General features: G+C 44.7%; 1 protein-coding gene across 1 annotated transcript in view; it reads left to right on the top strand.

Annotated features, from left to right (window-relative positions):
- The window catches only part of LOC146191366 (glutamate receptor 1-like), a 197,719-nt gene that overhangs the window by 159,332 nt on the left and 24,156 nt on the right, over nucleotides 1-14,231 (top strand). The window contains exons 7-11 of the mRNA XM_084601923.1: nucleotides 2,214-2,321; nucleotides 2,596-2,706; nucleotides 3,531-3,746; nucleotides 8,692-9,047; nucleotides 12,381-12,579. Of these exons, the coding sequence (XP_084458049.1) occupies nucleotides 2,214-2,321; nucleotides 2,596-2,706; nucleotides 3,531-3,746; nucleotides 8,692-9,047; nucleotides 12,381-12,579 (990 nt within the window). The remainder of the gene's footprint in view (nucleotides 1-2,213; nucleotides 2,322-2,595; nucleotides 2,707-3,530; nucleotides 3,747-8,691; nucleotides 9,048-12,380; nucleotides 12,580-14,231) is intronic.

Below are 14,231 nucleotides of genomic sequence, written 5' to 3'. Positions count from 1 at the left end.
CCTTATAGTTTCAGCTCACACTTTAATGCATTCCTTGCAGCTATGGGTGGGAGCTAATGTTGGGTTTTGGCTGCACCAGTAATACTACAAAAAAACAACACAATGTTTTACAACCAATTTCCCAAGGAAAAAGAGCTTCGCGAAAAATTGAATCGTACGATCCGGAGCTCCCTCTGCATCTGAGAACGCATGTGTGCTCGGAACAGTTTACGCGGGACTGCTACCAACACAGAATGGCTCTAAAAGAGGAGTTTGGCCTCGCGACTTCGATGCAATGGTTGAGATCGGATGATGTGTCGAAGATCTTTTCCCACACGACACTTGCTAAACCGCCGGCCGCCGGCCATCGATGCCGGCATGGCGGGTTGTTTAAGAGCCACCGTCATAAAAAAAAAAAAATAAAAAAAGCTAAAATTTGTTGATTTCTTATATCATACGCGATTAGATAAATGAGTCTCAAAAATAGCCCTTACATGCGATCGCTGATCTGCAACGAGATTCTGCTGATAACTGCGGCAAATAAAATTTTCGCTCGCAGCCCCAAACTGCTGAATACGGCTCCCGATCTGGTACTCTAAGTCCGCTGCTAAGGCGTCGCCGAAATTATATTTTTCTTTTACCTTGAGACAATTGCTTTGACGGTAAGGCTGTTCTCCGAATAGATGATTTACTTTAGCGCTGATCGATACTGAAGACCTGTCCGCTGCGGCTACGGTGTGAAACAGTTTAGGCCTGTCGACAACTAGGGCGCAGCGTGCGGCCAGAGCGCCGTTGTCCGCCGCTCTCCCGAGAGGCACCATTGCAGTAAGGTCGCTGAGGCAAGCACGACAAGCATTGCGAATTTATCGTCTACATTCTTGATGCGGCTGAGGTTGGCCATTTTTTTATGCATCGCTTAACATATATTACGCCGAGCAAGCGAACCTGCTCAAACGGAACTGGGCTGTATATGATAAGTGGTCGGTCGCGTACTCGACGGTTTTATCCGTCGGCGGCACAATAGACAATGTCAATATGAAGTGTTGCTCTTTTAGCTTGCTTTAGTGTGCAAAGTGTACGTTGTGCAAACTGGCCAGCCCGTCCGCTCTAATATTTTGCAGCCGGGCTCGGACGCGCAGCGTCCGTACTCTTCCGTAAAAAAGCGCCGACATCGCCGCTGAACTTCGTAATGGATAGACGTGATGAACAGGCTCGTTACAAGGCATGAAAGACATGAATATAGATTTGAAATCTGCTTTCGTTCAGGGCGCAAACATTTTCGCAACGGCGCACCAAAATTAGTGTATACTTTAAGTTTTATCCATCGCAATAGCCATTATTTGCAAAAGGCATTAGTTTTGGTCGTGTAGCCGCGTGTATAAAAAAGGGCATTAAAATGAACAAATGCCATTAAGTGGAAATGGCATTCAATTTTCCATGTGGCAGGGATATTTCTCTGCGGACAATAATCTCACACGTAACGAGGTGGATTTGGGGTCGGTATCAAGAAAAGAACGAAAATTTGTTGTAACGATCGGTCGCCCTGATATATGTCGGCCACTTGCATCGGGATCTGCGAGTGCATAAAGGACTTAACAATTCTAGGGAACACATGCTTCATACGCCAATAATTTAGCTGCATTCAAGATAACTCGCATCGTTCTACCCTCTTGACCATGTATGCTAAATTATCGCTTATGTTTCTCTTAATTGCATTTGAATGACGAGTCCTAACTGTCACTACCCGATGGCATCGAAAACGGCTCATTGACATCACAAAGTATGTTTCATATGGTGCCGTACATGACACCGATTCACGTTCGCACACCTCTGCAAAACGACAGCTGCTCGGCTGCACGCCTGTGTCGTCATCATGTGACATCACGCAAAGCAGTGTTCTCAGGGTCCCGCACGGGAGTTTCAATTTTTGATTGACGTTTTCTGCTTATTTAATAATATTGTTTGGGTGTTGCGAAAAGGCAATCGCGTGCTGTGATGACCAAGCTTTCAGAAATATAAATCATTCATTAACTCAGTACGATCAAAAAATTGCCGAAGTTGCCTTACCGCTATCGCGTTGATAACAGACAGATTTTGGAGGCCCTCTAGAAAGTACTTTTCTATGTGTACCAGATGTTTTTCCGCAACCCCTCTCTCGGTAAAAAAAAAAAAAAAAAGCATTGTTATTTTAACTGTTTTTAATGAAGCAATTAAATTGACCTCTTCTTTTTCAGACACAAATTACTAGTCTCACAGGAAACATATCTTTTGATGAACAAGGAAACCGCGTCAATTTTACTATCGACGTAGTAGAGATGACGATGAACAGCGAGATGGTTAAGGTAAGAAAACTTCTCTAAATTGTTTTCTTCAAGAACGGTAGACTCTCTCTTTGAAAGCAAATGACAAAAGAAATCTCAGATTGTGGTAACTACCAGCCTGCTCGCCTGCCTGCCTGCCACAAGCACTGCTACGAATGGATCAACGTCACAGCACATTTACATGGGGAGAACGAAATAGATTAAGACCAATATTTAAACCTTTGCAAATCAAATGTGCATCTGCACTTTTTCTGCCTCCTTGAACGACAATTGCTGATATGTTGCTTCTTTCTAGATCGCGGAGTGGAGTGATTCATCTGGTTTACATCCTCACCCACCGAAGTATAAAAGAGTCAAGCAAGACAGTGAGCTAGAAAACAAAACCTATATTGTGACAAGCATCTTGGTACGTCAGCCCTTGCATCTACATGCGCCGTGCCGTTCTTCTTTAACATTTTCAACATTTCAAGGCTTCCGTTCTTCTGACGTTAGCGAGCCTGATTGCATTGCGTTTACGTTTATGCTCGGTTGCTTTCGGCTTTGTACGACTAATTTTGCTACTTGCCCCTCTTAGTCACAAATTTCTTGCTGCTTTCGATTTTAAGTCCACTTAAGCAAAGTAAAATTTTGTGTTGTATTCAAAGTAGGCGGACGTATGCGCTATCACTTTTCACCCGCCACTACCCATATTTATGATGTTAATAAATTGTAGTCACAAATTTTTTTCTGCCTTCAACTTAAAGGTCGTCGAGCACAGAAATTTTTTGTTTAATTCAAGGTACGGGGAATTACACGCAATGAAATCTTGCACGAGAAAAATGGAGACTTAAGCGGTCACGTACAAGAATTCCGTCCTTGACTCATTTTCCAAACGCGACGTTCTCGTTATCTGTGACAATCTATGGCAATGGGAATCCAGGGTAGAACAGGAGAAGTGACTTTCGCATCGATGTAGAAACCTCACAGCCCCATTTACTTTGTGTTTGTTATTTCAACCGACAACAACCAAGGTCAAGTTTTTACTAAAGCTGGTGTTAAAACTGGAATATTTTTATTAATAAAAAAACACCTCATTTTAATCTACGTGGAATCTTCACATCTAGTGCATATCGTTCTCCGAATTTCTTGGGGAACTTTACTTTCATTGGCAACTGAGAAAAGCCGCTTCTCAACGAAAATAGTTTTTTGCATATAATTTATTTTTATTTTCTACCTATTCTTTCATGGCAGGAGGAGCCGTACCTGATGTTTAAAAAACCCGAACCAGGACAAGTTCTAGTAGGAAACGACCAGTTCGAGGGTTATTGCAAAGACTTGGCCGACCTAATAGCCGACCAAGTGAAGGTCAACTACATTCTGAAGCTCGTGAACGACTCCAAATATGGAGGCCGCGACGTCAACTCTCCGGCTGGATGGAATGGCATGGTCGGAGAACTTATCCGACAGGTAGGTTGCCTGCTTTATCTCTGCCAAGAAAACGTCAATGTTATTTTCCCAAAGCAGTACACTGTTTAGGAAGCTGAAGTGATAGTACAAAAAGATTACAAGGGTTCAACGTTGCAGAAACAAATATTGAGCGACAGCATTAGCTGCAGGTGACCGACCGTTCTTCTCCTTCTCTTTTTCTTCTTGCTCAGCCCACATATAAAGCCCTGCTTTAACCAAGCCGTATGAACGTGTCTTAATGGCCTATAGGTGTAACGTGAATGCCAGGGTCCTAGCAGGCTGATTCTGACGTAACCGTCCCATGTGAAATGAGAGACCCAAGTTGGTAGCTCCTGCCAGCCCACATATAAAGCCCCGCTTTAACCAAGCCGTATGAACGCGCCTGACGTCACGTATCACGTGAGCACCAGCTGCACCTCTAGTGCGCCACGCTGACCGCTTTTGTGTCACGTGCGGTGTGACGTAAAGCGCTGCGCCATGGCGGCGACCGCACTACGCCTACCGCTTGAGTTGGTAGCCCAGCTCTCACCCCAGTGTCACGTGGGGTGTGACGTTACAGCGTCACGTGGGTGCGGCCGCGCTACGCCGACCGCTTGAGTTGGTAGCCCAGCTCTCACCCTAGTGTCACGTAGACTGTGACGTCACAGCATCACGTGGGTGCGGCCGCGCCACGCTGAAGGCTCGAAACCTAGAGTAGTATTGCTTTCGCAATTAAAATTATTTGGGAAAATGGGTTAAGGGTTAAGGTTGGGGGTTGGTCGGGTCCTCAGTCCGGGACTCCGTTGGCTGATGCTGCTGCCCGGGCTCTCGCAAGCAGAAGGATTACCAAGAAATTACAGTATTGCTACCGGAATTTGCGAAACCAGAAGGGGCTAGTCGGTGAGCAATTATGTATGAAAAAAAATTGAAAATATGTAGCTAATCGTGCGCAAGCATGTTGCTTGAAATTCTCTTGTAGTGGTTGTCGACGTAACTGGCCACGAGTCAGCAGTGGAAGGTATTATCATAGAGAAGCAGCACGCGCCACCTGCCACCTGCCACAGCTGGCAGATGGCAGAATGGATATTTTAGATCCTCCCTCCCTATTTAGGAAAAATGGTAGAGAAAGAAAGAGTAAGAGGCGGCGGATGAGTGAGTGAGTGAGTAAAACTTTAATAAAATACAAGGGGATATTTTATCTTGAGGCTGACTAGCGGTTGGCGCTCCCAGTCCAGGGCACCACTGGCTTTCGCCAGCTTGCGAGCTCGTATGACCAGGTAGAGCTGAGCCTCCTGGTCAGAGCTGGCCAGCAAAGCCTCGTACTGCCTTTCATTTGGATTCGGAATTGTTTGTATTAGATATGCACTGCATTTCCGCGTTATGCGGTGCAGGGTAGGCGTCTTCCTGCATCATGGGCATTCGTTTCTGAATGCCGTAGGATGCATCAAGTGTAATATGTGTAAATTAATGAAGGTGCCCGTCTATAGCCGCCTCAGATCTATGGCCTAGTCCTCGTTACTGAGTTTCTTATGTGGCTCCGGTTATACTTTCCGCAAGCCTCTGTAGTGCTGTAGTATCATGGTGAAGTCGGGGTCAAGCGGAATCAGGTCCTCTGCTGCCAGACTGTTGGGCGCATGGTCGGTTTTATGCCCTCGGACTACCCGGTCCGCGAACAAATTCCCCGTGATCCCTGCGTGCCTCGGAATCCACACTAGTGTTTGACTGTATGGTTTTGTTAGCTTGCTTGTGGATGTCAGGATTTGGTGTGCTATCTTAGATATCTTGCCCCACAGAAAATTTCTGCATGCAGATTAAGAATCCGACAGTATCATCAGATGCTCCCCCGTTTCTCTTCCCTGTCTAATGGCCAGTGCGATAGCCACTTCTTCTGCTTCAGTGGCCGCACAATTTTCGATCGAGGCTCTAACTACCTCGTGGCCCTCGCAGTCCGAGACCTTGGCTACTACCCTCTTTGCGTTGGTTTCGTATAAAGCTGCGTCAGTGAACCTTGACCTGACTTGTTGGCCGAATTTTGTCGCATAATACTCTGCCCTCGCCTGCCTCCTTCCCGGGTATAGGCAGGGGTCCATGTTTCTTGGTATGGGCTAAACTCAGCATCAATTTCTGATTTCCCGCGGTACCTCTGCTGTCCTTTTATAAGCCTGTAGGTGTGTGCTGTATCCCAGCTCTTCCAGCACCCGTCTTCCCATCCTGTAGAAGGGTTACTGGTTTGTGGGGTATGGCAATGAGCAACAAGAATGAGCCTGCTGCGGGAGATCCCGGAGGCTGGCTACAATCGAAAGAAACAGTTATGACGAGAGATGAACGCGCAGCGATCGGGTTGTGCTGAGACAAGGAGCTGAAAGGTGGTTAGCACAAAATCAAAATGTTACGGCCCCAGCCGAGGAACGGCGCAACAGGAGGGAGGCGATGGAAAGCAGAGGGGGACGATGCATCTGAAGAGAGAGATAGGCAGCATTGGAAGAGAGAAAGGCTGAAGCGTAAGGTTGGAGGCGCAGGAAAAGGGTACGGCGGGGCAGAAGAAAGGAGTCGTGATCAATATAAGCCGGCTAGTGTGTAATTTTCCCCAGTGAAACATGATCGAGTATCGATGACATTGTGAACCCTGCTACGCGTGTGGACGAAACACGCTCTGAAAGGCAACATAGCTGATGCATTCCAGGTGCTTGTTGTGGGGAACACTATACCACCGCTGTCGATATGTTGTTCACGCCTTGCCGGAACTATGATGAGACACGCAAGCAGCGCATTCTGGTTCAGCCACATTCTGTATAGCCCGATTCGCTTTTCTGACTCATTCTATTGGCCGCTAGCCGCTGAACAAGATTACAGATTTTGTGCTCGAGGAGATGGCAAGACAGCTGTCCCTTATTAACGGCTTTCAAGGACATCCTTCTAGCGTTGTCCAGACACTTCGAGCTCTTATTCGAGAGCAAATATTTGAAGTGCTGCCCCCTCCCTGCTAGTGAAAAGGCTCCTGTTACAGCTCTGCTCATGTCAACAGAAACCCCGGATCGGCACGTTTGTCCCGCTCCGCCCTCCACCGCAGTCAGTCGCCTTCAGAACCATGCGGCCTGTCCCCTCCTCGTGTGTACCTTTAGAAAACATGTGACTACATTCCAATTTGTCATGTGGCTGGAGTCCCCAATTATGTGTGTATCACTGGATGAACCTGCCGATAGCCCATGAGCCCCCGTCAATACGCGTTTTCTAAACCTTCATCATGTCCGTCCTCTACCGACCATCTTGGCGTTCTCCACTGACCACCTTGATCGTCTACTAATCGGCTTTTAGCCTAATCGTTTACTAATCGTTATCGTATGCAGCAGCAAAGCTCAGGCTTTCGCATTTCTCCAGTACAGTGCTTTTTTTTACGCGATTATATAAACGCTGCACATTTCGCATCGGTTAACTTGACGATATTCATCGCACCATGAGCAGAACATAGCCAACGTTTTTTTCACGCCACTGCGTGTAAAACACAGAAATAGGAGTGACGAAGAATTTTACTTTAGTCATATATTTTATTATTATTGCAATCATGTTCTCTGACGTAATTTTTGTTCAGCATGTATTCTTAAATGTGTATGTTTTGAGTGCGGTTTTACATGTTAGTGTCCTTAAATGTGTGCCAGTGTCCTAACATAGGAATGCAAAGCGCGTTCTCGAACGCTGAGTACGTATGAGTTTAATTTCTCAGATGCCGCTAACACATCACTGAAATATATTTCAGGTCTATAATATACCCGTGTGTTGCGAAAAAAATAATCCTTAGTAGTTAATGAACAATGTACGCAAATAGATGTCTAATGCAGTTACCCGTTATGAAGGCCATCGCCACGCCAGTGGTAAAATATACGTGAATTATTTGCATTCGTTATTTTGTGCATGCAGTTGCGTTTGTGTGAGTGTGTGTGTGGCACAAAAAAGCGAAGAGACACGAAGACTACCGATTTAAAGCAACATGAATTTTGCTTCCTGCATTTACTTCAAAGTACGCCTCCCAATTTCATTTCGTAATTTAATTGCAACTATGCAAAAACCAATAAAATGTATTATCACTGGCGCAGTTTGAGAAAATAAAAAAACTCCTTAAGCAGGAGCATTTCCGCGATAATATATATGGTGATTAAAATATAGACTAAAACTATGTTTTGATTTCACATGCTAGACATCATCTGCTAGATGTGATGCTGGTGTCTTATTCCAGCCTGCATCAGTTTAGAAGCGAATAAATGCACTAAGGCACGTTATACGCAACGACGAATACTTAAGCATTTCCTCATTGCTCGAAGAGTTTTCGGGCACAGTGCCACCTGTTTTGAACCATCATTTCACTTTTAATAAACAGAGTTCTTGTGAATATATTAAGCGGGTTTATAGTTTTTTCCGCAGCCTGATGTTCTCGTGATTACATTTTTTTCGGGGCCAGCCCTATAGAGTAAGATATGAGGGGGTGATAAGTGCAGTATTAAGAAAAAAAAGTGCCATGCAGTGTAGCAGCAGTTAGGCGCTTGCTGTAAAGAAGAATTGATTTTCATGGCAGCTATATGTTAATTTTTCATCACGAACGGAGCATCCCTTCTGAACGTACCTCTCCCTCTCTCTGTCTCCTTGCATCCGCTTACCATACAGGTGGCATAAATTTCTTGTGAAAATAATAAGCTGATTTAAAAATTTTTCGACAGCCTAATGTCAACGTGATCGCATTTCTTTTTTCGGCGGCGCCAGCTCTACAGAGTAGGAGAGAAAGAGGCGATAAAGTTCAGTATTAGGAAAAAAAGATCCTGCAGTGTAGCAGCAGTTACGCCTTCCCGAAAAAAGAAGTGATTTCCGAGACAAATATGAGTTAATTTTCCATCACGGACAGAACACCCTTTCTGAGCGTACGTCTCTCTCTCTCTCTCTCTCTCTCTCTGCCCCCTTACACCCGTTTACTTTACAGGAGGCAGACATCGCCATCGCGCCCCTCACCATCACGTCCGCCCGGGAGCGCGTGATCGACTTCACGAAGCCGTTCATGTCGCTCGGCATCAGCATCATGATCAAGAAGCCCATGAAAATGAAGCCCGGCGTGTTCTCCTTCATGAACCCGCTGTCTCGCGAGATCTGGATGTGCATCATATTCGCCTACGTGGGCGTCTCGGTGGTGCTGTTCCTCGTCAGCCGCTTCTCTCCCCACGAGTGGCGCTACGAGGAGACCTTCGTGGGACCGTCGGTGTCCAACGACTTCTCGCTCTACAACAGTCTCTGGTTCTCCCTGGGAGCCTTCATGCAACAGGGGTGCGACATCTGCCCCAGGTAGGCATCCTGGGGAGTCCGCCAGGGATGGCAAGGCGCCGTTCGCAGATCGCATCGTGCACTGATTGCTCATCAGGGGTAGGAAGGAGTTGATTAGTTTTACACGAACAAAGGAACTGGACAAACGCTGAGGTTAAGCGCAAAACTGAACAAACGCTGAGGTTAAGCGCAAGTTCCTTTGTTCGTGTAAAACTAATCAGCGCAGCATTTGTGAGAAGATGTTCCAACTAGCTCAATCTCAAGCACTTCGTACGAAGGAGCTCGCAGTCTCTACTGAGATGCCGTGAAATACAACACTAAAAGACAGCGCTATTAAGTAGGCGCAACATTACAATAAAGGTATTCTGCGTGGCTCAACATCTTTTAAGCAAGGCATATGTACCGCAAAAAACTTGTTTTATTTTGTGAAAATTAAAGAAAACACACCACTGAAGCTTGCACGATATTTATGGCAAAGCAGATAGTGTGGTGTACACACCGCAATACTGCCACAAAGTACGTATCCAAATTATATGAAAGAAATAACATTATTACTGCACACAAGCAGTTTTCGCTTCTTTATTAAACTATTCACCCTTTCTGTTTCTTTTTGTTTTTGTTCTTTTAACATCGACGTACTTATGTCTTCGAAGCAATCAGTTTAGGATCAGAAAAAAAAAGAGGTTATTCCCCAAATACTCTGCCGCTGAGGTAAGGCAATGAAGAGGCAGCAGCCAGCGGAAAACAGCACTCAGTTGCTACATACTGAATATACAATCTGAGTTTGAAGTCGCTGACTGGCACAATTCACATTTATACACTGATAGCTTACGCCCCTTTTGAACCACAATATATTATGTCACAGCTTTACATATTAATACAAAATCGATCAATTATATATAGAAACAAGAACACCGCAAGCACTCGCAAACATACGATGTTATGTCACTGAACTGCACCCATAGACAAGAGAAGAATGGAAGGTCTGCCATAGCAGTGCCCACCATGATACACTCGCTGCACTCATTTGCGGTGTCACTGTATGCAGGAGAAAGGCGTGTAAATGTACATATATATGTAATTTTTTTTTTTTTTGGTAGCATTGCGTGACATGCAGAAGTCGCGGTTTTGGCCATATACCAATGGTAGCATCTGATTTTGGCTAGTACGCGGCGCACGATGTGGTTTGCGAACGAGCCAAACGGCAGGAGTCGCACTACGTAGACTCTGTCGAATAGCAGAGCTCCCCTGTTACCACTCTCTCAGTGTGGGCACCGTTTCCACTGCTCGCCCCGCTTTTGTTGGCACACTGCCTGCCCCGCACGGGAACGCACGCACCATTGCAAGCATGCCTACGTTCGCACCGGTCATTTCACGTAATCTCGCTCGCTGAAAGAAAGCAAAACCTCGATGCCATGCTATTGCAAAGGCTTATTACAAAAGCATTAATCAGTTTGCTTTTGGCGTTGTTCTTCGCATCCCATTAAGAGATAGCCCGGTATCCACTTTGCACTTCCCAGTCAAGCCTGCTTCAGAGTGCTCGTATAGAGCTGCGTGTCTCGTCGTTTCGTAACATTGAGCACCTAAGCCGGAACGTTAGAAAAGAAACACGAGTTTTGGCCTGTCTGGTACAGCTCTCACAAGCTGCAGTGACCGTAAAAGATTGCGTTTTATGTTTTGATTTTTTTTTATCTTAGCAGCCACGCTTGAGCGTTCTGACATTCTGCATTGTTTCGTTTGCTCGTCGTAATTCTTACACACATGGACAATTTTCAGTTGGTTACTTTCACTTTTAGCTCACGGCAAAAAACGAAAAACCGAAGTATTGGAACTTCATGATTATTAAACTTGAAAGTTTACATTGCACTGCTCCCTAGTGTAATGAACTAAATTATTTTTGTATTTGTATAAATTCAATAGTAATAATATAGGCGCCATGGATTGCACGCTACAATTCGTCTTCGGGTCCTTTTTGTTAGTGTTGCTGTAGATCATGGATTAAATAATACTGTAACATAAACGATTACAGCAATCGCCACTTTAGCACCACTTATTCAATCCTCGTTTATACCTGCATGAAGTTTCTGCCAACATAATTTATTTGGCATATCGGAATAATCGTACAAATGTCCCAAAAGTGGCGAATTCTGTAATATTCATATATAGGTGAAAAAAAAAGAATTTTTTGATAATGACAAATTTTCTTACGTGACGATGAAAATAATTTTTATGTTTCTTGTCTTCTTACTCTCACCCCGTGTCCTCATTTCAAGCAAGTCGTGACGTCGCTTTGACCTCGCTAAGACTCAGTAGGTAACAATATATTCAATGTTTCTATTCTTGGACGCCAGCTACTGATCCGGCGGAGTTGGGCTGGATCAGAGCCCCAGTTCATCACACGGAGACTTTGTTGCTGTCGTGCATTTCTGTCGCGTCGTCACCCTCCTCATTTCTCTCATGTTTCCCTTTTTGACGGGAAGTAATCCTCTTATTCCCTCCGTCGACTGTCTTACACCCTCTCCGCTTCACGCTGATGCTTGGTGTTAAGTTGATGGAAACCTTTCCCACACTGACGACGGGCAGATGTCGTAACTTTGTCGATGGACGGCGCCCAGGACTCTGGGGCCCGGAGACGAATTGGCCCAGAAGGGCAAATAACGTGTAGAGCGAGGTATTCTGTTGCCTCTGAGGAACACGCAAGATAAGCCTTCATTGGTTCTTTTCGTTTTTTTTTTTTTCATCCTTGTCGTTCGTTATGCCTTCTTTTTAGGCACACTAATAAGATGTGAACTGTTTTCGTCAGCTCAAAGCACTGTTGACAAAAAAATTACCTGAAAAAGAACGTTTCTTTTTTTTTCTCAGTGATGTAGCGCTGTCTGCTATGTGTCAACTTTTGCTGCACATTTTGTTTTGTTTGTTTTATTACCTGTAGTGGCCTGGGCATCATTTCCTTTCAATTCTGCAGTAAAAAAAACTGGTCCCTTGCATTTTCTAGCTTCCTGAAGAGATTTCTATACTTTTATTAAGTGAGTGAATGCTTTATTTACACCTGCGATGACCCGAGAAAAAATTGTTAGTTTCGGGTATTGTTATTTTGCTAAGCCTGACATTTTTATGTGACACATGGCACGCACGAGGACGTATATTATTTTCATAGTTTTTGCGATCCTTGCTTTGCTAGAAAGCAGCAGGTATGCCATGTATTATTAATTACAGTGGTCTCATAGTTATTACCAGGTAGTCAGTGACATCATTATCGACTAGATCATTTGTCTTACATTCTCGCAGTGCTCTCAGAAACACCTGCGTTTCGTCCTAAACAGCTCGCCCTGAAGTCTGGGCCTTCCCTTCCAGATCGGTAGCTGGCCGCATCGTTGGCAGTGTGTGGTGGTTCTTCACGCTCATAATCATATCGAGCTACACTGCCAACCTGGCCGCCTTCTTGACCGTCGAGAGGATGGTCACGCCCATCAATTCCGCCGATGACCTTGCCAAGCAGACGGAGGTCGAATACGGCACTCTTTCCTTTTCCTCAACGCAAGAATTTTTCAGAGTAAGTAGCCTAATTCTCCACTTAGAGAAATACCATTCGAAGCACGAAATATATTGTGAAAGCAAGGCATACGCAGCTGAAAAAAAATAAAAATAAAACAAGACCGGTGATTACAATATACGTTGTTTCGAAATATGCAGCTCTTGTGATATTCAGTATTGTGATATTGTGACGCAAACAAATCTGAAAAGTATATGTATATACTATATATGTGAAGTAACAGCCTACTCTACAATGACCCAACATTAGCATCCAATTAAATAAAATTCCTTTCTTAGTCCTCATGTAGTCGTCAGCATGAGCGTCCGGCTGAGCAGATAAGGAAATAGCGATGTTGGGATGGTAATCTTTTGAACCGAACTGAATGCGAATAACGCTGTTTCGCTACCTAATCATATGGGGACAATTCCGGCAAAATTCGGATCGAATACGACTGGGATAGTGAGGGGTAGAAATAGAACAATATCGAATAATTTTGCGAATACTCCCCACCCATGTAAAATACTTTCAAAACAAAGCAGCATGCGACGGAAAAGAAGCGCTACGGATGGCCCTGTGGCATGGCTCTAAATAACTCATGAAGCCATAGTTGTATTTATAACGCAACACTGATGTTCATTACGCAACGCGAAATCAGCAATACCGCTTTGCTAGCCGCCTCACGCACGCAAGAAAATCACCTTCTGTCGATTAAATGACCACTAATATACTGATGCCTCATGCCCCTCGGTATGTTAAAAAAGACATGAGCCATTTATTCCAAGATCAGGTGTTAAAGCAGCATTTTCTAGATAGTTAATCGAACTAGCGCTGTACCTTATTGCAGAGTGAATGCACTTATGTGACGACTACACAAGAACGTGGAACCCTTGCTTTCACATTTTCGATAACTGTTGCTTAAGGTTAGCAAGAATGTGTGGTGATTACAAACGATCTGACAGCGCTTTACGCTAAAGTTCAAGCTCTGTTCAAATCGTTCCTTCGAGTTTCACATCGATTTAGAGAAAAGGGACTAGCAGACACAAGACGATTGGCGATGACAAACGAGGAAGAAAAGAACTGGCCTTTAAATTAGTCTAAGAACATTACAAAAACATATATAGAAACGAATAACAAATGCTTTATTTTCAGCTACCCACATTGACTGAACACTGAAGGCTGAGCTACACGAGCTGACAAAATGCGTAACTATTGAGGACACTGCGTTCGCGTAACAGCCTCTCAAAAGCCGAGACCTGTCGACTTTCTCGGGCGAACCCTGACAAAGAGCAGAACATAAAAAAGCAGCGCAGACTTATATCAGTTCAGTTCAGGCGTTCAGTCGTGTCCGACTCTTCGTGACCCTATGGACCATGTCACGCCACGCTTTCCGGTCTCTCACTATCTTCTTCACATCACATAGCTTCATCTGCAATGCCTCGAGAATGCCATCTAACCATCGCGTTCGCTGCCTACCCCTTCTCCGGCGACCCTCAACCTTTCCCAACATCAAATCTTTCTCCAGCGACTCCTCTCTTCTCATCAGATGACCAAAGTAGCTGAGCTTTAACTTTAGAATTTGACCCTCCAATGAGCAGTCAGGGTTTATGGTCGACAATATCGACTGATTTGATCTTCTGGCAGTCCAAGGAACTCTTAAGAGTCTTCGCCAG

Source organism: Amblyomma maculatum, chromosome 4 (genome assembly GCF_055883805.1).
Source record: "Amblyomma maculatum isolate TAMU_Amacu chromosome 4, ASM5588380v1, whole genome shotgun sequence".
In the NCBI taxonomy this organism is placed as follows: Eukaryota; Metazoa; Arthropoda; class Arachnida; order Ixodida; family Ixodidae; genus Amblyomma; species Amblyomma maculatum.
This window is presented reverse-complemented; position numbering and strand designations above follow the sequence as displayed.